The sequence below is a fragment of the Copadichromis virginalis genome, linkage group LG17 (assembly GCF_057382275.1).
Source record: "Copadichromis virginalis isolate Kocher_CV1m ecotype Utaka linkage group LG17, C_Virginalis_male_GT1.1, whole genome shotgun sequence".
Lineage (NCBI taxonomy): Eukaryota > Metazoa > Chordata > Actinopteri > Cichliformes > Cichlidae > Copadichromis > Copadichromis virginalis.
Window position 1 is genome coordinate 9,213,634 of NC_140634.1, and position 22,668 is coordinate 9,236,301.

Consider the following 22,668-nt stretch of genomic DNA (forward strand, 5'->3'; position numbering starts at 1 on the left):
CGAGGTGAGAAGCCGAAGCTGTTGCAAATGTGTGTGATATTTGTCATTTCTGTGTTTTATCCATGCGCTGGACTGTTGGACTGAGCAGATGAGGGTAGATGGGCAACACTGTGCGGTTAGGTAGAAACCCTTGACTCAAATTCTGCTTTTCATGCTGAATTATATGGTGGCCCCCCTATATGGAAAAGTTATATATATATTAATCTTATTAAGTTTGTATCTGTGTTTAAATGAAAAGCATACAAGAGTGAAAACAGATATAAGATCCCTAGAAAAATTGTATAAATGAAACCTGTATGTTTTGGATACTTCCTAAAACAATATATGAAAGTGGCCACTTTTATGTGTAAATCATATAAGCCTTATATGATTCACTATATGAAGTAGGCCCCATCTGATGCAAGTCTTTTATAAGTTTTTTCTATTCCTTTTCCATATGGGCCAGAAAGGTCAAATGCCCTGCAAGTTAGGAAATCAACAGCAAATAGAAAAAAATAATACAAAAGCACACAAAACACACAAATGTTGAATAAAACACCAATAGAAAAAAACTGTAAAAATTCACAACGGAAGTGTTTTTGGGAAGACAAGAACATGACCGAAGATCTGAAGAAGTGACAGAAATCAGAAACATGTGAAAGACTGCACTGAGACCTGTTTACAAGAAGTGAAGGATTCTTATGAGGGAGAAAAAGATCCAAGTAATGTGTGTTTAATTGAATGACTCATATAACACTGTAGCTGCATGTTGGCTATTAGCTTTTATTGTTAGCTGGTCACTTCTGCAGTTGGTCCATCACGTTATTGTCTCCTCAAAACCCCTTCAAACTGCTTCCCCCTTTTTTGTTAAGGTTTTGCTGCGTTTTTTCTATTTCCATAGTGTTTTCTTTGGTTTTACTGATGTGACTGCAGAATTAGGTGAACTGGAGTGTCTAATTTTAAAGACACCATGTTAATGGGCACAGAACAGTTTGCTCAGGTCAGGTCAGGTCAGGTGTCTGGATAGAACTAGATCCAAATGGATGGCTTACCATGATCTGAAACACTTTTTCAGTTTAGCTACACATACAGGCACACAGTCGGGATTAGTTAGCCATGCTCACCAGTGGTACTACACCATTGATTTTCAAATGAGGGCAACAAACACATAATAAGGATTCTTCACAAAAAATGAGAGACATTTCTACTTGTTTTTACAGCTGGATTTCCAGAGACAGTAAAAGTTTTGTGAGTGCTTTTTTTTATTATTATTTTTTTTTAAACTTTCATTCTGAGACTTTGATTCAACTCTTGTGTCTGTGCTATAGATCCAAGAGGTAATTAAATTAGCCCAACATACAAACAGCTCCCCAGGCTCTGTTCAAGCTCCGTAACCCAACACCTCTAAAACTCACTAATTACTACACACACACGCTGCTGTGCACACAGTCTCCTTCATGCTTTTTGTGATTTTAGACTGACTTATGTAGTGGAACTACATTTTTGCCAAACTACTTTTAATCACAGTTTTCTGCAGCTCTCTACTCTGACGGCTTCCTAACAGCTCACGCTGACAGCACTCTGAGTACACATCAGTTCCAGACTGTGGTTACAGCCCATAACTCCCAATGAAACCACACACAATTAAGGGTCTTTCTTGACCTTTAGCTGTTGTAAGCCTTGGGGAAAACTTATTTTTAAGAAGATCTTTCACACACCCCACACACACACCTTCATTTATAGTGTGGGGTCCCCCAAACCTCCCATAATGCTCCTGTAATCTCCTTGAAAACCTCAGCATACTTTTAGTGCCTCTGAAGAGTGTTGCCAATATACCACTGACTGACTAAATGGATGCCTGAACAACTTCTGTGTGTGTGTGTGTGTGTGCGTTTTGGGGGGGGGGTCTGAATAAATGTGGCGATCACTATAATGGATCTAAGCTAATAATTATTACAGTGAATTCATGTCTCAAGCTTTCTCTTCCACGACCCAGCTCCTACCGCTCCAGGGGAAATAAATGTTCTGTTAGTTGATGCTGTTATTGACTCACAGGGAGAAGACGCTCCTCCATAGCCTAGTTTCCACTGCACTGATAACCAGGCCTTACTCACTATCCTTGATATTACTTCTGCCAGGAAAGCTGTTTCTGCGCCCCTGGTATTGTTTATCTGTCAGCGGGATATCACAAAAAAAGTATGAACAGATTGCCGGAAATGTGGTGCACAGGCCGTTAGCACAAGTCGTTAGCTTTCATCAAGGATGGGATGGCCATTTGATCTGTTCGTTCTTTTGTTTTTTGTTATTTTTTGTTATAATGATTTATAAAATGGCGTTTTTAAAAAAAGTTTTACTCTGCATTAAAACAGCGATATTTACAATTCATTATGGTAAATGCAAGGCTATGCAGTGCTACTTCACATCATTGCATCAGTGGTCCTAGAAGACTCAAGAGGGATTTGCTTCAAACTGACAGCTCAGCACACGTCTGACAGTCAGCTGACTGAAACAACAACCATCACTCAGGGCTGTTATTGGTCTTTGGTTCTGATGTGTGCGTGCAGTACTGTGCAAAAGTCTTTAGCAACCCCTCTCTTTAATGTTTTGCTTCCAAGGAGCCAGCCTTTCATGTCAGTTTTAAAGTGGTCTCCAGCAACAGTTCTCCAGGCTTTTTTTCAAAGCTATCCTTTGGACAACTTTGAAACTACTACTACTGAAAAACCGACTAATCACAGCATGGTGTGCAGTGTGTTCTCAAAGAAATTGAGGAAACTGGGCTAATGGAGGACAAAAGAAGATGCAGGAAGCCTAAAAACTGTCTACAGCAGATGATCATTACCTGAAAGTCATGTCCACAACATAAAATAAATGCAGCAAAGACCTGAGAGATATATCTGGGGCTGCAGATGATCCATGAAAGCCTCATCAGTAATTAAATTCAATGAACTGGCCTCGCCAGTTGACAGACCTCAATATTATTGAAGCATGATTAAAATACACAACATATTTGCAGGTGTTTTAATGAATCAGCGCACCTGTGTCCCATATTTCTAGCAAAATATTAAGAAATGAGGCATGACTCAAGACTTGTGCTGCACTGTATATGCATTTCTTTTTACCTTTTCTGCACGAATAACAGCAGAAAGTCTGTAATTATAAAGGAAGTAACACAAATCTGGTGCGACTAAAGGTAGGTATCTGCAGAATTACTGGAACTGAATGCGGGCAGGACTAATGAAGTTTACAAAAGACACAGAGAAGTCATTGTTGGTATGAATTCATGATGCTTTATATTATATTTTTATGTAATAATAAAACTATAAATAAATAAATAATATACAAAATCCCCAATGCAAGGGGTTAAAGTTGTCACAGTGACAATTTCTTCTTTGTTTACAAATGCATAAAGTCAACTGCCAGCTTCTTCCTTGATCTCATATTGTCCCAGAGTTGTAATACATGTCAGTTATAACATCTGCTAATTGTTCTATGTGAAGAAGATTAAAAAATGAAATGAGCCGTTGCCTCACAGCAAGAAGGGGTTAGACTCCACCATCTCACCGGGGCCTTTTTGTATGGAGTTTGCATGTTCTCCTGTGCTTGTGTGGGTTCTCCCTGGGTACTCGGGCTTCATGCAGACATGCAGTTAGTCTGTCTCTTTGTGTTATCTGGTGACCTGTCCAGGGTGTCATTTTGAGGCTGTGTTGCCTCCATTGTCCTCACCTGATTTATTTTTTTACCTGTTCAGTTCCAGGAAAGAAGATTTCTGTATTATTTACTCACCATGCAGTCCTTCTCCTCATTTTATTTGAGATTGTTTTGTTAAATGACTGCTCTCCATAGTTCAGTAGAAACATATAACTTGTCTTTTATAGTCCTTGACATGATTATTTTCTGAGTGCCTCTTCATTTGCTGTTTTTCTCTCAGAAGAACCACCAAGAGGCTTGTCAAGTACAAGTGCAGCAGGAGTTCCAGGCCAGGGCTCCTGCTGCAACAGTTTGCCTTAGAAAAGCAAAGTGTTGTTTAGACATTTATGAGGAAGTGATGACCTCCCCCTGGGGTGGAAGCAGGATTTTCCTGGAAGAGACACAGAAAGTCAAACATGCTGGCCTGATATACGAGACATCTGTAGATTTCCAGTTGTATGCAGCAGTGGTCTTTGTTCCAGTGTTGTGACAGAACAGTGCAAGAATGGAGGGGGACGTTTCAAAACAGGAAGTTGGTGAGTGTGAAGAAGCCAAATGTTCAGGATCTACCTGTAGCCTGCTGCTGCAAGGGAAATGAGACATGCAGTTCAAGGGTTATAAGCTTTTCTCTTCTTCGCCACTATCTGCTACACAGACTGACCTCTGTAGAAATGAAGTATACAGGACCGCTATGAGCCTTTTAACCTGCTTACAGACTACTGTTCTCGACCTGTTTGTTCCTAAGGCACCATTAGAGATTAAACCAGATCATCATGGCACGCCGTAATGATTGTAAACACATATTAACCAATCTCTATTAGTGTAGCCTTGATATTACACAAAATTGGAGGTGTCAGACACAATATTCTAATGGTCTGGTATGAACCGGATGATTTAATAATAAAAGAAAATGTGTGCATGAGTCTTGAGACCCACATGTGCCAAAATGAATTAAACAAATACATGAATCAAAAAGTAAGTAAAGAAAGTAGCGTCTTTAATTTATTAAAATTTGAAATAAATAATTATCTTTTAAATGAAATGAATTGACATTTAATTGTGTATTCATATATATTTTTCATTTATCATTTTAATGAATGAATTACACATTTATTTAATTATTTAATGAATCTTAACTTAATCTTTTGGAGTAAAAAAGGCTTTTTCCAGACTGCTGGAACTGTGGCTATAGGTAGTAATTACAACCACACGCTTTATACATTACTTGAAAAACAAAAACAGTGGGTTTACTGACAGTGAAGACAACAATGAGCTACAATTATAACTAGGGAGAACATGTTTTACAGGCACATAGTGAGGACCTTATGCTGTGATTTTACATATGCAACAGTGATAAAACATGAGGTTAAGTCAAAAAAGAGTAGACGAAGATTAATAATTAATATGTACACTGTAGATCTCAGAGAATCTAAGAAACAGCTGCAAGAACGTCTCATATAGAAATATGTGTATAAGATATTCTACATTACAGGTTTGCTATTGTATAGTTTTACAGAGGATATTTTCCTGAAGTGTTTTTATAGCATCCAGGTTAAATAAATCAGTTCATCATTTGTTAAATTCATGTATCAATTTATTGAAAATAACAAACAAACAGACTGTTTTACATATTAGCTTTTCTAAAGTTACCAAAAGGAACTTGTCATGTTACTGCTTTGTCATTCTTGTTGTTTAGCGCCCTCTGCTGACCATGATACAGTATGACATGTCTGGGTCAAAACACTTCACAGGATGTAAATTTCTGTTTTTTGTTTCAATCAGATCTCATTTCTCTTTTAATCTTTTTAAATAAAACTGATTTTAATGTGACAAAATGATGGGCTGCTGGTGAAAGTAGCGGAAGCACTGGGAGGCTATTTTCGGTGGTTCTCACAGACATATTCTTGTAAGTGCGTTTTTCCATTTTTTGTTGTCAGTCTGAGAGCGCAGCACCAACTGAAGTCCTGTCCACACTGAGTGCATAACATGTGGTCACATCCTCCATTCTTCTGCAACATGAAACACAACACGTGAGCAGGCAAAGTCACATGACTTCAAAACAGCCAGAAACTCTCCGTGCGCACATGACTAAATACCTCGATTCTGCTGAAGCAGTGAGGACAGCATCTGCTGTTGTTGGCCAACCAGGTGTCATTCAGATTACTTTCCAGCATTACCAGCATGTTACCATATCTGCTCACCAGCAGGCGTTTCCTCTCCTTACTGCCATGTTTATAGTCATTCAAGAGAGCACTCAACCCCTCTGAGAGACACAGATAGCACAGAGCACAAAACAACATTTGCATCAACACACAAAAAGCCTTCAGTGTAGGGTTAAAGATTAATCAAACAAAGTGCTACTATTAGAATCGGATCAAATAAATATATTTTTTTCAGTCGCATTCGTGACTTGTAAGTGCTGTAAAGTAATCTTACACCTCTACAGAGGCTGCTGCACTTGGATTGATGCTGTTGAGTCCTGCACTGACACGAGACACAATACTGGGACATCTCTATGTTGATTCTTGTACTTCCTGCTTTGAAATGACTGACTTTATGATTTTCTTTGAAACAGGACAGCATTCACACCACTCGTCCTGTGACTGAATATTTTAACATTAATAACCAGTACACCAAAAAATTATCAGTTTAAAAAACATACTTGGATTTTTAGTAAACATAAGAGATATCCACATAGTCATTGAAATAGTGTGCCTTTGTGTACCTTGTGACTGTGGCAAGTCTAGGCTTTTTAAAGCGGTGTGCAATGCATCTCTTGCATGTTTTTTCTTGGTTTCACACTCTTCTAATCCATGGTAGGTCATTCTGCACGTGACGCAGAAGGCAAAGCTGCACTCAGAGCAAAGCACTGCATTGCTGGACTTCTCCAAAATAACAGCAGAGCCACAGGATGTTCGAGGACAGTACGTCACATCTGCGAGACAAAAACATTTATTGAAAAAGAGCTAAAGATGTTCTTTCTGTCTGGTCTAATACAGAAATGTAATAAATACATTCCAATCAGTGTATGAAAAACTTTACGACACACTCAGTTTAACAGCAATAGAAACAGACCAGACATGCTGTCCAAAGTGTTCTGCAGCAGGAGACGGTCATAGCGGCTGAACAGCTTCTCCCCTACCAGACTCTGCACCTACAAACACAACAGAGACGAAAAAGCAGAGACACAAAGTGAGGCCGAAATTCCTCTGTGCTTGATCCTTCTACCTGTAGCTATTTTTAACAGCTTTTAAAATGTGTTTTGATATTAGATGAAAGGACCAAACACTACAGTTGTTGAAACCATTCTGCAGGTTGAAGGCTGCGTGTAGCTTCTACCTGTGCAGGTGTAGGGGCACCAGCGCAGTCTGCCTGAGGACAGGTGACATCCCGGACGTTCCCCTCTGTGATCTGAACCGTACAGAACTCGCAGAGACAGGCCCGGCAGAAGACGTGGCCACACGGTGACAGCTTCACGCACTCGGACCCGAGCCGGCCCATAAAACAAACCCCGCAGTCAAAGAAAGTGGTGGCAAACACTTTGTGTTTCTGGGCCGCATCATAAATCAAAATGTGGGACAGCAGAGTCTGTGATGGAGATAAAAAGAGACCAGAGAGGGTTTGCTCTTCACTCTGAGGAGAATCTGTGGGCTGGACCGGCAGAGAAGCAGCTCCAAGTTCACTTGGATCTAACGTGCCTGAGGAGGTAGAGGGAAGCAGCGATGAGAGAGAAGCATCTCCTTCATTTAAGAAATCTTCCCGGACACTTTGATGATGCTTGGATTTCTCTGCAGATGAAGAAAGATCATCCTGGAGATCAACATTAAACTCTGAGGCTTGGAGGATTGTCACATCTGGAGTGTGTGTGGTTTGGTTTTGGAGTGTTTCTTAATGTTTACAGGCCTCCCAAATACTGCACAGACTTTTTTAATGACCTCAGTGAACTGCTGTCTGTGATCTGTGTTGATTTTGACTGTGTAATTATTGCTGGGGATTTTAACATTCATGTGGACAACCCTCAGGACAAAGGGACTAAAGACCTGAGTAACACTCTGGGCAACTTTGGGCTGACTCAGCATGTAACAGAGGCCACACATAATAGAGGACACACTCTTGACCTACTGATCTCCAAAGGCCTGAGCATTTCAAAGGTTACTGTGTCTGATGTGGGCCTGTCTGATCATTACTGTGTTTTCTTTGAAAGTAAAATCTCAGCCCACACAAATATATCAACAACAGTGATCACAAAACGGTGTATAACTGAACACAGTAGTGCAATTTTTAACCAGGTCTTCCCATTAACACCTGACCTGCCCAGAGGGTCAGTCAATGAGCTCGTCAATAGCTTCAATGCTAACATGTTAAATGTAATGGACACTATTGCTCCCATTAAGGTGAAGGTTATCTCTGGAAGGAAAAAGTCTCCATGGAGAAACTCCACACTGGTGAAAAAAGAAAAAAGAGAGTGTAGGAAAGCTGAGCGCAGATGGAGAAAAACAAACCTCCAGGTTCATTATGACATTTATAAAGAGAAACTTCACAATTATAATTTACAACTGAGGAATGCAAGGAGGTCCTACTTCTCTGACATCATCACTAAAAACAGCCATAATGCTCGGGTCTTATTTTCTACAGTTGACAGGCTAACAAACCCTCCTGTGTCAGTGGCAGCTGAACTTCATTCGACCATGGCCTGCAATGACTTTGCCAAATTCTTCACTGAAAAAATCCAAAAAATTAGACAAGCAATTGGTACATCAACAGCAGATCCAGGATATGTACTGTGTCCACCAAAAAACTGTTTAAACACCATGAAACAGTTTCAACCTATTAACAGCAAAGACCTGGAGGACATCTTAGGTAAACTGAACTCCTCCTCCTGCTGTTTAGATGTCCTGCCAACAAGTTTTTTCAAAAAGGTCTCAAAGACTTTGGAGTCAGACCTGTTACAGATCGTCAACTTTTCTTTATTATCAGGTGTGTTTCCAGAATCACTAAAAACTGCTGTAATCAAACCTATACTGAAAAAGGACAATCTTGACAAGACACAAATGAACAACTACAGGCCGATCTCAAATCTCCCGTTTTTAAGTAAGACCATTGAAAAGCAGTTTCTCAACAGCTCAATTACTTCTTAAAACAGAATAACTGCTATGATGCCTTCCAGTCAGGTTTTAGACAGAACCACAGCACTGAAACCGCTCTGACCAAAGTGTTTAATGACATATGTCTGAATACAGACAGTGGAAAAATGTCAGTCCTAGTTTTACTGGATCTCAGTGCAGCATTTGATACAGTTGACCACAACATATTACTCAAACGACTGGAGAACTGGACAGGTCTTTCAGGAACTGTACTAAACTGGTTCAAAACATACGTAGAAAACAGGAAATACTTTGTATCAATAGGTAACTTCACATCTGAGCAGACAAGTATCACATGTGGAGTTCCCCAAGGTTCCATCTTGGGACCCCTTCTGTTTAACATTTACATGCTCCCACTGGCACAGATTATAAACAACAACAAAATAAACTATATATTTGTGTGCAGATGACACACAAATATATATCACAATGTCACCAGGAGACCGAGGCCCTGTACAGGCTCTTGGTAAATGCATTGAGGAAATCAATGACTGGTTGTGCCACAATTTTCTCCAGCTAAACAAAAACAAAACTGAGGTAATAGTCTTTGGCGCCAAAGAAAAACGATTACAGGTCACCAGAGAACTTCAATCTATACATCTAAAAACCACAAACCAGGCGAGAAATTTGGGTGTAGTGATGGATGCAGACCTAAACTTAGAAAAACACATTAAGACAATAACAAAGTCAGCTTACTATCACCTCAAGAATATATCAAGGATAAAAGATCTGATGTCTCAACAGGACCTGGAAAAACTAGTCCATGCATTCATCTTTAGTAGGCTTGATTACTGTAACAGCATCTTTACAGGTCTACCTAAAAAATCAGTCAGACAACTACAGCTCATTCAGAACTCTGCTGCTCGAGTCCTCACTAAGACCAAAAAAGTGGACCACATCAGTCCAGCTCTCAGGTCCTTACACTGGCTGCCTGTCCGTCAGAGGATAGACTTTAAAGTTCTGATGCTGGCCTATAAAGCTCTGAATGGTTTAGGACCAAAATACATCAATGACCTCCTGACCCAGTATGAACCATCCAGATCCCTCAGGTCATCTGGATCCGGTCTTTTATCAGTTCCCAGAGTCAGAACCAGACACGGAGAAGCTGCATTCAGCTTTTATGCTCCTTATATCTGGAACAAACTCCCAGAAAGCCTCAGATCAGCTGAAACACTCAGTTTATTTAAATCCAGGTTGAAGACTCACCTGTTCTCAGCTGCATTTGAATAAAGCACCAAATCCACACTTTAAGCTTAAATTTCAAAACTTACATTTAACTACTGATTTTATCTACTGTTCTGATTTTATCTGTTTTGATTTTATATACTGTTGTTTGTTTGTTTGTTTGTTTGTTTGTTTGTTAATTAGTTAGTTAGTTTATTTGCTTGTTTTAATCAATTTTAAATCATGCTTTTTATTTGTTCTTGTTTCTAATGTCTCTGTAAAGCACTTTGAATCACCTTGTTGTTGAATTGTGCTATACAAATAAACTTGCCTTGCCTTGCCTTGCCTTGCAGGCTCTGGAGAAAGAGCTCTTTGATAATCTGAGGTTAGATCACTCTGGCTCTGGTGAGAGTTCAGATCATTCTGGTCATGCTTGCAGGAGTCTAAAGCCGAAGCTCCCTGAGAGTCTGCGCTGCTCCCGTCTGAAGGATTCTCCTGAACTTCCGAGGATGGTACAGAGAACTCTGGCTCTGAATTGTTCTTTGGTTCTGAGAGTTCAGCATCGTGTTGGTCCTGGTTATAATGCAGGGTGCTGCGTTCATCAGGAGGAAGATCCAGCTTACTGTGGATGTTCAGGAACCTCAGAGCATCTTCTCTGAGAAACTGCACCCAGGAGAAGAGCACCACAGCTCCCCCAGTGGCCTCATAGAGATCAGCGAGATGAGCATGCAGTGCAGCCAACTGTGGAGGGAGAGGGAGAATAGATTGTTGTCATCTTTACTGAGCCTCTACAATGTCCTGTGAACCTCTCACACACTGGCAGGCTGAACATGTGACCAACAATGACTTGACTGCTGATTACCTGTGTGTGAGTCAGCCAGCTGCAGGTGAGGCTGAAGGAGGGAGGGGAGGAGGAAGGGTAGTCTTCAGGAAGCCCAAAGTTCAAAAGCAGCGGTGGAAGGAAGGAAATATCATACTGACGCAGACTTTCACCTTAGAAAGAAAAATACGAGCTCATCAGATGAACTAATCTCTTTCTGTAATGTTTGTTTATTTGTTTTTAAATAATTTGGGTGTATTCGACAGAAAATATTTGATATATTCTGTCACATGAACAGAAATGGCAAAAGCTATAAATGATGCTTGATGACATTAAGCTGTTCAAAGGTATATTTAATATAGATATATTTAATTCATACATCATACTTCCCATTTAATGCCAACAAAAACATGCTCATTACATTGTTACGGGCTCGCCTAATGCAGAACAAGTGTTTAACTCATTTTACATCATTGGCTACATAAAACCCATTTTTATCTTAAGTAGATGATTAAGGCTGTAACAGTAAAGGTGCTTCCTAATATTCCAAACCAACATTTTCCAAAAACATCAGATCGGACCTTTTCGGTCCAGCAGTCGCGTGTTTGACAACCCCGGCGCCTCTGATTTACCCTCTCTGAGAGCCACGCTGAAGCCGACAGGAAGCTCGACACATACTCGGATTTCTCCGGCAGACTTCGACTCGTCCCGAACAAACTCGTCCGCATCAAAGATACTCTGGAGAGCGAGCAGCTCGTCTTCCTGCTCCTCCAAGTCCTCGGTCATCTCTTTCTCCTCGGTCTGGTTTTGTAAGAAGCCTTCCTTCTCTGAATACGTTTTCCTGCTTCTTGTTGAGGCTGAGGTGACTCTGGGTCACACCAGCCTGTTCCTGGTCCTTGTTTGTCCGTCCCTCTGACTCATCAGCGTATGATGACGTATGAAACAAAGTACAGGCAGCAACCTCAGCCTACTGTAAACCTGCTGCTGATGAAAACCAGTCTAACAGGCAATTCAGCATGTATCATTACGAGCCTTTAATGAGCCTTTCTTTGCACAAATAGTCTGTGTTATGATGTTACTGGGAATGTCTGAATGATGCATCCAAACAGGGATTTTACAAAATGATTTTTTGAGTCTATTTATTTGATGTATCAAATGCAAAATAACCGACATGGAGAGTTATTTTGCGATTAAGATGTGACATAAAATTATATATTCAGATGCTGAAGAGAAGAGTCCATCCATTAGTTGGATCTCAGATTTAGGGATAACAGTGGAGTTTCTGTCCTATTCATGACACAATGGATGGTCTTGAGAGTGGGGAAAAAGAGCTGCTCCAGCTTTTGTTTTGTTTTTAACCCTCAGGATCATGATTTGTGATAGCAACACCTAAATAAAATCTAGTCAGGCTCTAAAGTGAGGAAGACATAACACTTATCTCCCCAGTCAGTAGGCATATATTACAACCTAAGGGTGGTGCTAAAGAAAAGTTACTTATAATGAAATATTCAGGGTTTGATTTTTTCCTATAGAAAGTTGTTCCATTAGTGTTGCGGTTCACAATTCAGGCTAATGCGTGAGAGATCCCCAGTTTGAAACCAGGAAGACACAAATCTAATGAGACACGAATTATTTGTGATGCTACTTTCACTGACAGTAAGGCGAGCCTTTAATACTTCATGAATGTATAAGTAACAAGAACTGCGCAGACTGGCTAAGTGAAAAACAGAAGCTATCATCATATTCATTAGAATGACGTTAACTATAAAAATTTAATCTAAGGTCCATTTGCTGTTTTTTAAACTGTCATCTATACCCTTGTTCCTCATCATAGACTGAACTTTGATAGACCACATGTGGCATAACTGTCATGCTTCACCTTTCTCATGAAACACTCAGCCAGATATTATCATGGGAATGAAGAACATGGGCAAAAACATTTATTTTGACAAGACAGTGACCTCATTTTTTATATATTTTTTTAAATTTTATTTAAACTTTTTCTCTTGAGCCGCAGGGACTGCACTTGACAATGACAAAGGTAATCTGATTCAACAGCACAAGTTAATAATAACACAATTTACAGTTAATGCTATTTTATATTGTAATCTGACAGCTACAAATATGAGAAATATTATGGCACAAATGCTGCCACCACCATTCAACCACATACAGTGATGTGATCTGAGTGCTTTGTTAAATTAGGTAGTCAATATTAGACATAATGAAACAGAAATGTTAATATCCATCAGTTGTGGCTGTAGTTTTCCCTCAGATTGAGTGGATTTTGGCTCTCCAACTTTTTCTCTGCCTTGCTCAACAGCTTTAGTTCTCTCTGGGATTTGAACTGGACACTCAGTGGCTTGGGGGCTGTTTTGGATTTCAAGATGGCAGACAAAGCCCTGGGACTTCGTTGGGTTTTTGACACAGCACTTTTCTGGGCACTGTCAACAGATGCTGGAAAGAAAGAAATACAGTATTTACATGCTCTATTCTTCCAAAACTGAATCAGCATTTCACAAATTCTCTGTATCATTAATTGTTCTCTAAACATCATTTTATTATTCAGATAAGTGATTCATATATTCAAAGCACTTGTGAAAAAATGTCATCAAATATTTTAAGGCTGCTGAAGTTTGGCTCTAACTGTTGGAAGGAGGGTCTCTGACTCCCACCTGATACCTGGACGCTCTCTTTCTTGTGTCTTTCTTCCCAGGAGTTGAGCTTGCAGGCCCTGGAGCAGTAGGAGACCTTGTTGCAGCGCCTGCCCGGGGTCAGATTCACAGACACTGAGCGACCGCAGTGAAAGCAGAACTTTAACACTGGTTTCCTGAGAACAGGTTTACACGAAAAGAGTCACAAATAAGTTACTAGAAACTGACATTAGTTGAAGTAAAAGTTTAAATGACAGACAACAGGAAAAAGGAACTAGAGCAGCACCTTACTGTAGATGAATGTGAGTGTATGTGTACCTGTGCTCTTGTGTTTCCTCTGGTAGGCTTTTATTTCTGGCAAGAGCCTTGTTGGAGGAAAGGTCTCCTGCCAATCATGCAGTACAAATGCACGCACGCACACACGCACATGCACGGACACACACTCTATGATTTAGAGGCATATTCAATAATAAAAGGACAAGTGCATTACACCAAGTATCCAGTGGAAGCTATTCTCTCTATATTACCAGTTTCCCTCTCAGCAGCAACCTGCCTCATCAAGTCTTCCATCTTGCTCAGTAGCTTTTGCCGTGCTTCGAATATTTTTCTCTCCCGAATGCTCAAAGCGTGGAAAGGAGTATAAGCAATATGTGAGTCCTAAATAGGAGCATAAAGGCAGACAGGAGTATAAATATATATATAAAAATAAAACTCTAAAAAGCCTTCTCACTCAGCCCCGTGTATACCAGCATGGCCCTCCATGATTAACATAAAATACTGGATGAACCAGTAAGGTGCAGCACTGCCAGTACCTACAGCTGATAGTCACTGGACATTCTTCAGCAATTCACATTAGATTCATTCAATGTAGTATGGCTGGAGTGTTACCTGTTTGAAGGAGTAGCGTGCATAATCGACTGCAGTTCCAACAATGCCACACACTGTAACTGGCATCAAGATATCAGCTCCAGCCTTAGTTAACGTGTCCAACTAAACCAAACAAAAGCCGTACTGATGTTAGGAAAACTTATTTTCTCTGAAAGCTGAACAAAAGTGACTCATTTGAAGTCATTAAGAACACATTTATCTTTGATCGCTGCACAAAAAAAGTACAAATGTTAATAAATTAATTTTTAAAAACGTTTCGTCGTCATTATGTGTTTGTGTGGGTACCAGCTTAATTCTGTGCCCAACTAAGTGGTAGTTGATGTTGGTGAGGGCACAAAGCGCGCTGCCCACCCTCCAGCCCAGGGGTAAGTTGAGATCTGCACCTCCATTCAACAGCTCGTCTACCGCCTAAACGAGGAACAACAAATAGTGTGGGACAAAGAGAGGTTTGGCTCTCACGTGCATGTGTGAGTGTGCATGCACAACGAGGTCGTACCATTTCATTGCCACTTGCTATAGCCAAGGAGAGAGGTGAGTGGCCGCTCCAGAGAAGGTCTGTACTGGCTCTGTGGGAGAGCAAGATGGCAACCACTTCACTGGCATTCTGGGAAGGAAAATAAAGGTGTTTTTTTTTACCTTAAATATTCATCAGTTCTCCGCACTTTGCTTTGATGCAGCAGTAACGTAATCATTAAATAGTGGTGCTGTGTTTAGCTGTGACTGTATGCATTCCGACCCTGTAGTCACTTTCTCTCTGGCAGGCAAAATGTAGAGCGGTGCGGCCTCCTTCTTTGAGATGTGGGCTGGTAGTTAGTGTTTCTGTGGCCTTTGTGGAAATCTATAACATATATAAGTACATAAAAAAGAAAAAGAAAAAAAAAGGTTAACTAACACAAACACATTTACCTCTAAAACCCAGGACTCTAAAACCTACACACCTTGTCTGGTTCGTAGATCTCGTCCTGGTCGCACGCCCGTACGTCTGGGTCGGTGATGGCGTGCAGCAGCAGCTGTGTGATTCTGGGACCTGCTGGACCTGGCAGTGCTGCAGCTATATGCAGGGGATACAAGCCTTTCCTCTATACAAACAAGCAGATTTTCAGGTGAGTTTAATGTAGGTGCTTTTTTTTTTCTTTCTGTGTTTGTGGATTTTTTTTTTCTTTTGTGCCTGTACAAAATATTATTTAAATTTGTTTAAAAGTTGAGCTCCTGCCTCTGGTGGAAGAGGGATGTCAGTGCGAGCTCCGCACAGCAGCAGTTTCCTCACATTCTCGGTGTCAGCTGCCATAATGGCTAAAAAGAGCACGGGCATGGGGATCCTGGCTGCGTTGGGATCAGCTCCACGGTCCAACAACAGTTTCATGGTGCCCAAACGAATGCGGTGCCTGCTCAGACAGAACACACACAGGTTACTTACACTGATCAAACATAACATTATGGCCACCTGCCTACCCATATGGAAAAGAAATAGTAAAAACATATATGATTTACTCATGAAAGTGGCCACTTTCTCATTACTTTCATATATTTTTTTAGTAAGTATACAAAACATACAAGTTTCATTATATAATTTTTCAAGGGATCTTATATGTGTTTTCACTCTTGTATGCTTTTCATACAAGTTTCATACAAGACAGATAAAAACTTTATAAGATTTATATATATCTTTTCCATATGGGTAATATTGTCCCGGTCCCCCTTTTACAGGCAAAACAGCTCTGACACATCGAGGCATGGACTCCACTAGACCCCTTAAGGTGTGCGATCTGTACCAAGATGTTAGCAACAGATCCTTTACCTCCTCTGTGTTGCTAGGTGAGGTTCCTATAGATCTGACTTGTTTGTATAGCACACCCCAAAGATGCTCGACTGAATTGAGATCTGACCTCCAACTTGTTGTGCTCCTTAAACCTTTCCTGGACCATTTTTGCTTTGTGGCAGGGTGTAGCCATCAGGGCGTACCGTTTCCATGAAAGGGTGTAAATGATCTGCAACAGTGTTTAGGTAGGTGGTACATGTCAAAGTAACATCCACATAAATGGCAGAACCCAAGACTTCCCAGCAGAACACTACTCAAAGCATCATACTGTCTATGCCAGCTTGCCTTCTTCACATAGTGCAGCCAGGAGTTTTCCAGGTAAGCGACGCACACACAGAATAAATGTTCTTCTCATGCTCACGTGTCCATTCTTGGTATTTTCACCAAGGGTGAGCATGAGCACTCTGACTTATTTGCAACTTACTAGCAATAACTTTTTTGAGTACCTGGTCTGTTGGATCAGCATTTGCTCCCCACATGCATCACTGAACTTTGGCGACCCATGATCCTGATGCTGGTTCACCATGGTTCCTTCCTTAGCCCACTTTTGGTACATACTGACCACTGCAGACTGGGGACACCCCACAAGAGCCACATCTGACCCCATCCTCTAGCCAATAAACGTTTGTCAAATTGGCTCACTTCTCCTTACGCTTGTCCATTTTTCTGCTGCTAACAGATTAACTTTGAGGACAAAATGCTCTCTTTCTTCCTAAAATATCCCACCAACTAACAGGTATAATTAAAAGATAATCAGTGTTATTCAGTGCGCCTTTCAGTAATCATAATGTTATGCCTGATGGATGTATATGCATGGTGAAACAGAACATCAGAGTGATCACTAGAGCCAGCAGCAAATTAAATACAAAATAAAAAGTAAATTGAGGCAGAAAGAAAAAGGACTGACTCTATTTTCATAGCAGCCATTTTGCGTACTGTCTCCTGCGTGCTGCAGAGCATGGAAACCCCTGTGCGACTCAGAGCTTCAGCAGCGAGCTGGATCATTTTGTCTGTGACTTGAATCTCGTAGCTTCTGAGACAACAGGTGGAGTCAAAGCTCTGTTTTGAGGTCAGATTTTTGCCGTGCTGCAAAGACAAACACATTAACAGTTGTGAGTGAACTAAACCAACTCATCAAACCAATCACAGAGAAGCATCACTCCGCATTACTCATGAACCCTTGCTTGCTACCTTAGCTTGAGCTCCCTTCCACTGCACGGTGCCCAGTTTAATGTGACCATCCAGCACTTGAATGGAGCGTTCTACAAAAGACACGTCCTCTTTTCCACTCTCATCGCTACCCTCTATATCCTCCACATCTTTCTCATCCTCCTCGCAACTCTCCTCTTCCAGGTGATCTGTGCTTAACTCGTTGGTCTCAGCAGACTCACCCTGTTTGTCTTTCTTATCCCCCCTTTTAAATTCTCTTTCTGTATCTTCAACCTCACTTACTCCTCGTTCCCTTCTCTGATCATATCTGCTCTCTGTCTTTCTTTGCTTCCCTTTGCTCCTCATGCTTTCTGTCTCCTCACAGTGTCTGTCCTCTCTTTCCTCTGTCCTTGGCTCCCCCTGTGTGTGTTCAGCTTGTGCGACACAATCATTCAGTCCGACCCTGCGCTCAGAGAGGAGTTCACTGTCACTGGATGCTTTACGGTTGAGAAGTGAAATGTGTTCAGTTGGTTCTATTGATCTGAAAACACAAGAAATAAATACAGCAGTATTTTATCCAAAAATTCATAATCAGTTTTGTTGTTTGGCTTCATTTAGCAATGTGTGTGAATATAAATCGTTAATAGTGAACAATGTGTGTGTGAAGGGACATTAGCTACAATCCTACTGGTCAGAGAGGTTGTTAATTAACGATGTGTCCATATTGAGGTCGACTTGGCTGATCTGGGAAAATAAATGTCAAGAAAAAGGGAAATTATCTGTGAGAAAACCATAGGTATCTGAGACGAGTTGAACTTTTGGTAAAACCCAAAGTCACGGTGCCTCGTGCTGGATCTTACTTGGTTTCTAGCAGGTGGTTCAGCTCCAGTGATGTGCAGAGATTGAAAAGGATAGTAGAGGACATGACACACAGCGAGGGCAGACATGCCTTCACAGTTCATCTTGTCAATATCAACACCCATGTCCAACAACAGGTGGATCACATCATTGTGGCAGTTTACCTGACAGAAACAGAATATGAGACATGAGACTACTTCAGATTTTAACCGCGGGCAAAATGTTAAAACCTTTTATTTTGCTGTGTTCAAAAATTAGTAATGTGTTACGGTGGCAGCGATCAGAGCTGTGTGTCCGTGCGAATCTGCTACATCAGGGTAGACTAAACCAGTCCTGAGGATCTGTGATACAGCGTGCAGGTCTCCTTTGGAGGAGTGCTGGATAAGCAATTCTGAACTGACTTCCAAAGGCCCTTTAGGACCAAAACTGTCCCTGTTCATAGAGAGAACGGCTGCCGTGTCCCAGCCCACATTTTCAGCCTGCAGCCTGAGAGACAAACACATGAAGTTCCACGAATGTTGCAGACTCACAGATCTAATTGTCAGTGTTTGGACCCAGTCTGACCTGTGGTTGTGTATGTGAGCTTGAAGGCGGGTCTGTAATGGCATTGTGGACAGTGGGTCTCTTGCATAGCCTTGGTAAGGATGAGCGTCCGGCTCCCACAGCTCGCCATAAAAATGTCGATCCAGCTCTGTCCTTCGACCAGGGGGGAGTGGCAAGTGGTCCCCATCTGTTGAGTAACTCTCCATGCCAGGTGGATAGATGAAAATCTCATCTAACAGCACATCTCTGTCTTCATCCTCCTGAAGGTGATGAGGTGTTAACTGATCTGCGTCATATTAACTCAGAGCTCATCCAATTATTCATTAAAAGCTGTGACTTACCTCAGAGTGTGTCCTTTTTTGTTGCTGTAGACTACCAGAGATAGACTGAGGTGTGAGAAGGGTACATTTATGGTAAGTTTAGATGTACGCAGTAAAATATTAATCATCAGATTTTCTGATGTAAACACTATCTGTGTTACAGCTGTGAAAGGGCATGACACAGCATTAAGGACTGCTCTTATTTCTAGCCTCTTATTTCTTATTCATTATTATTACTATTAGGTGACACAGCATGTACCTGAGTCGGGGATTTTGCAGTGACTGATGGATCCATGTAGGCAGAATATTCAGGAAAATTCTTCAGGCTAAATCTCTCTTCCAAAGGGGTACACAGCCTTAGCAGTTGGTCCTTGAGCCACAGACCCACATCCTCTCGCCCATCTGGATATTTGAGCACACCTGGACCAAACCTCTGATCCATGTGGTACAAGCCCTGAGAGGAGGGGAGAGGTGCGTTGTTTTATGATGTATCTATAATCTAAATAACGGTTCAGCTTACCTGAAAGACAGCTCCATCGGAGAACACTTGCTGACCATATCCCTCCCTTCTGTTGAGGTAGAACTTGCCAATGAACTTTTGGCCCGTGGGCCAGCAATACAGTCCATCTCCATGCTTGTAGTCTTTGTAGAAAGAGCCCTCATAGTACTACACCAAAGAAAACAACCCACGCGTGTATTTGTATCTAAATTACATTTAGCTTGGCTTTAAGGTGTTCACACCCTAAAAGCTAAGGGGTAGTAAATGCTCTAGTGAAACTGTTTAATTCTTTAATATGTCACACACTACCTCTCCATTTGTCCAGCTGTACCTTCCTTTGCCGTGTTTGAGGCCATTTATAGACTCTCCCTCATATTTGGAGCCGTCGGGCCACTCCTGCACACCGATTCCTTCTGATATCTCCCTCCCGACCCGAGCACCTCCGCAGTCGTTGCTTTGTCTAACTGACCCCGGTGTCGTAACCGGCTCCGCACCTCCTCGTCCCGCAGCCGGTGCCACACCTGTGAAGGTCGTCGACAGCATTTTACCCGCGTTCTCCCGAGTCCGGTTGAGGGCAGCGACAACTCACTTTAGCGACTAACTACAGTGTTTGTTTGGAAGCGACAACTTCAGGTCTCACAAGTCAGATTTGTGTTTTAACTTTGCAGTAAGCAACTGGTTGTCATGACAACAGCAGAGCTCGCGCAGGTGGAGAAGTGGGTTTCTCAATCTCACGCATGCGCAAGAAAGAAGGAAAACAAAAACATTTGCTCTGCTTGGTTGTACTTATGTAAAAATAAAGCAAATAAATACGTAAATAAATACATTTATTCTTATGAATCAATACACTTTTAATTTTTGGTTACAATGTGGACAGTATTATTATATTTGTTTACCAGGGGCGGTAAACCCACATATGCAGGTGTTACATATGGTTAAAAGGATTCAAGTGCAGTAAGTATACATGTTTCATTTAAGTATAGTCTAAAACTTAATTATTTTCCGTAGCCCACCTAATTAACATTTTGGTTACAGAAAACATGTGAATTTTGATTTTATGTACTGTACAGCTTGTATAATAAATAAATATGTAGACCAAAAAATCCAGAAAGGTAAACAACATGTAACGGGTCATTTACAAACTCAAGTCTAACTTGTGTTTCACACTTTTTTGGTAGAAAAAAAAATCAAATTGTTACATGCTTGAATTTACACAAAATGCCAGAAATCTGCACTGTCATGAAGGAAAATGTACAACTTAATTTTTCATGATTTGTTGGGTTAACCCTCTGAGGTCCAAGCCCGCGGCCGAGGCTCTCCGAGGCAAAAAGTTGAAAATACCCCCCCCCCACACACACACACACACAAAACATATTAAGGATTGTACATTAACATAGAGCTGTTGTTGAAACCATACTGAATTTCACCATAATTCGTCATACAACGAGAACAGGACAAATCAACAATTGACACTGACTAAAATCTGTAACATAATGCATTGTTTGGAGTTTAGTCTGTTACTGTTACTATTTTTACAATTTCTTTTTTGGAGCAACTGTAACCCACATTATTTCCTTAGGAATTAATAAAGTATTCTGATTCTGATTGTTTCAGGATGACGTGCCATTATCCAATGACACATCTGCTTACCTGCATCTTTTGCTCGTTTCTTCTCCTCTTCTTTTCTCCTTTTTCTAAAATGAGCACCTGATGGCTTTGAACTTTTCTTGTCCATCTTCCATTGCTTTTAATTTTGCACTCCAGTATGAACACAAATCCCCCAACCCGAGGATCACCACAACATAATCTAATAGACCTACACCTTAGTTCACAGATTCACTTTGTCTAAGGTGTATTTCTAGAATTTCGCACAACCCAGGATTCAAATCATGAATATGATGGGTTTGGATTTACATCATTATGAATGAAATGTGCTCTATTTGGAAGCAGCCGGCCCCCTCCCCTTTCGACAGGTTGTGTGTGAGACTTTAAATCATCAAACTGTAAATTATAAATTTCAAATTGTTATTGATCCCTTTACCCCGAGTCCTAAAGTGTATATTTATTTTCTTACTCTTGTTTGTTTACTTGCACTGCTATAACTGGAGCCTCATCCTCTCATCTCTCTATATACTGCACTGTATGTAACAGAGATGACAATAAAGTTTTACTTTGACTTCAGCAGCGAGCAGGCGCACCGAGGGCTTTCGCGCTCACTTTTCGCGTATAGAATTTCGAAAAAACATCGGTGCAAATTATAAGTCTGTATCATATTATTGTTGGTTATTAGATGCAGCTCCAGCCAGCCAGTGAATCCCCCGCCTTCCTGCCCTCTCCTCCCTGTGCCGCAAGCAGCAGGCGCACATCGCTAACGGAGGGCGCCATTACTCCCAGCAAATGGGCGACAGAAAACCGATCGGTGCCTATGCCATTCCCAATATGCGCTGGCATGACATCGGGTCAGCATGAGTATGAGCATTTTTTTTTTTTGTGCGTTGTGCCCCGGGCAACCGCCCATGTCGCCCATATCTAAAACCGCTACTGCGCATTGTGATTTGCTTTCCTTTCATTATACATGTGGTGCAGGAGTATTTTACTCCTTTACAATATATAAAGAGTAAGACAGCAGGAATAAATAAAAACAGTATTCATTCAAGGGGGATTATAGACAAACAGGAGTATACAGAAAACAAAAGAAAGGTGTTTATTATTGTTCCTTATTATCAGTGCGTTTTCTGGTCTTATTTGGTTCTCTGTGTTTTCCCAGATTATTTTTTTCATGTTGATTTAAGTTTTACTTGTTTTCATGTTTTAGTTGTTTACTTGACTACTGTGTTTTGGTTTGTAGATATCATTGTGTTTTAATCCTCATCTTTTAATCCTCTGTATTCCTCCATGTTGACTTTATTCGTGTTCCTGCATTTCTGTTTCAGCCATGATGTTGTTCATTTCCTCTTTTATTTTGATACTTATTTGTAACTTGTGCGTTGTGTTTAATTTTCACTCCCTCCCCTAATTCATTGTCTTGACTATCAACACCTGCTTCTTGTTACCCTTCTGTTTCCACTCCCGTAGTTAGTGGTCTGTATCTCTTTCATTTTTTTGCCTTTGTGGTGCAATATGTGTACTCTGCCTGCTTAAGCA

General features: G+C 40.9%; 2 protein-coding genes across 7 annotated transcripts; both read right to left on the minus strand.

Annotated features, from left to right (window-relative positions):
- Positions 1-5,247: 5,247 nt before the first annotated feature.
- Positions 5,248-11,695, minus strand: LOC146688970 (E3 ubiquitin-protein ligase RNF14-like). Its single transcript, XM_085436151.1, has 8 exons — positions 11,427-11,695; positions 10,837-10,967; positions 10,316-10,715; positions 7,006-7,553; positions 6,742-6,820; positions 6,392-6,601; positions 5,763-5,929; positions 5,248-5,675 (listed from the first exon to the last, which is right to left on the minus strand). The coding sequence occupies exons 1-8, from the start codon at positions 11,578-11,580 to the stop codon at positions 5,541-5,543; spliced, it is 1,824 nt and encodes a 607-aa protein (XP_085292277.1). The 5' UTR covers positions 11,581-11,695; the 3' UTR covers positions 5,248-5,540.
- A 1,011-nt stretch (positions 11,696-12,706) lies between these two features.
- Positions 12,707-20,215, minus strand: ankmy1 (ankyrin repeat and MYND domain containing 1). 6 transcript variants are annotated; one of them, XM_085436783.1, is made up of 20 exons: positions 19,834-20,215; positions 19,546-19,692; positions 19,285-19,479; positions 19,047-19,091; positions 18,727-18,965; positions 18,432-18,648; positions 18,165-18,326; positions 17,993-18,048; positions 17,347-17,767; positions 17,063-17,241; positions 15,550-15,721; positions 15,275-15,415; positions 15,073-15,174; positions 14,833-14,940; positions 14,622-14,744; positions 14,337-14,438; positions 13,976-14,105; positions 13,767-13,833; positions 13,470-13,624; positions 12,707-13,251 (listed from the first exon to the last, which is right to left on the minus strand). In XM_085436783.1, the coding sequence occupies exons 1-20, from the start codon at positions 20,065-20,067 to the stop codon at positions 13,043-13,045; spliced, it is 3,204 nt and encodes a 1,067-aa protein (XP_085292909.1). In that variant the 5' UTR covers positions 20,068-20,215; the 3' UTR covers positions 12,707-13,042. The 6 variants fall into 6 exon arrangements, with proteins under 6 accessions (XP_085292909.1, XP_085292912.1, XP_085292908.1 ...); XM_085436786.1 differs by having other exon boundaries at positions 17,608-17,845; XM_085436782.1 differs by having other exon boundaries at positions 13,470-13,558; positions 17,347-17,845.
- Positions 20,216-22,668: the final 2,453 nt, after the last annotated feature.

Coding starts and splice junctions, on each gene's coding strand:
- LOC146688970 (XM_085436151.1), bottom strand. CDS start 11,580: ATGACCGAGGACTTGGAGGAGCAGGAAGACGAGCTGCTCGCTCTCCAG. Junction 7,554..10,315: donor TCCAGAGCCTGCAAGGCAAG/GCAAGGCAAGGC, acceptor GTAAACATTAAG/AAACACTCCAAAACCAAACC. Junction 5,930..6,391: donor AGACTTGCCACAGTCACAAG/GTACACAAAGGC, acceptor TGTGTCTCTCAG/AGGGGTTGAGTGCTCTCTTG.
- ankmy1 (XM_085436780.1), bottom strand. CDS start 20,067: ATGCTGTCGACGACCTTCACAGGTGTGGCACCGGCTGCGGGACGAGGA. Junction 18,966..19,046: donor AAAAAAGGACACACTCTGAG/GTAAGTCACAGC, acceptor CATCACCTTCAG/GAGGATGAAGACAGAGATGT. Junction 13,834..13,975: donor TGCTGCTGAGAGGGAAACTG/GTAATATAGAGA, acceptor CATGATTGGCAG/GAGACCTTTCCTCCAACAAG.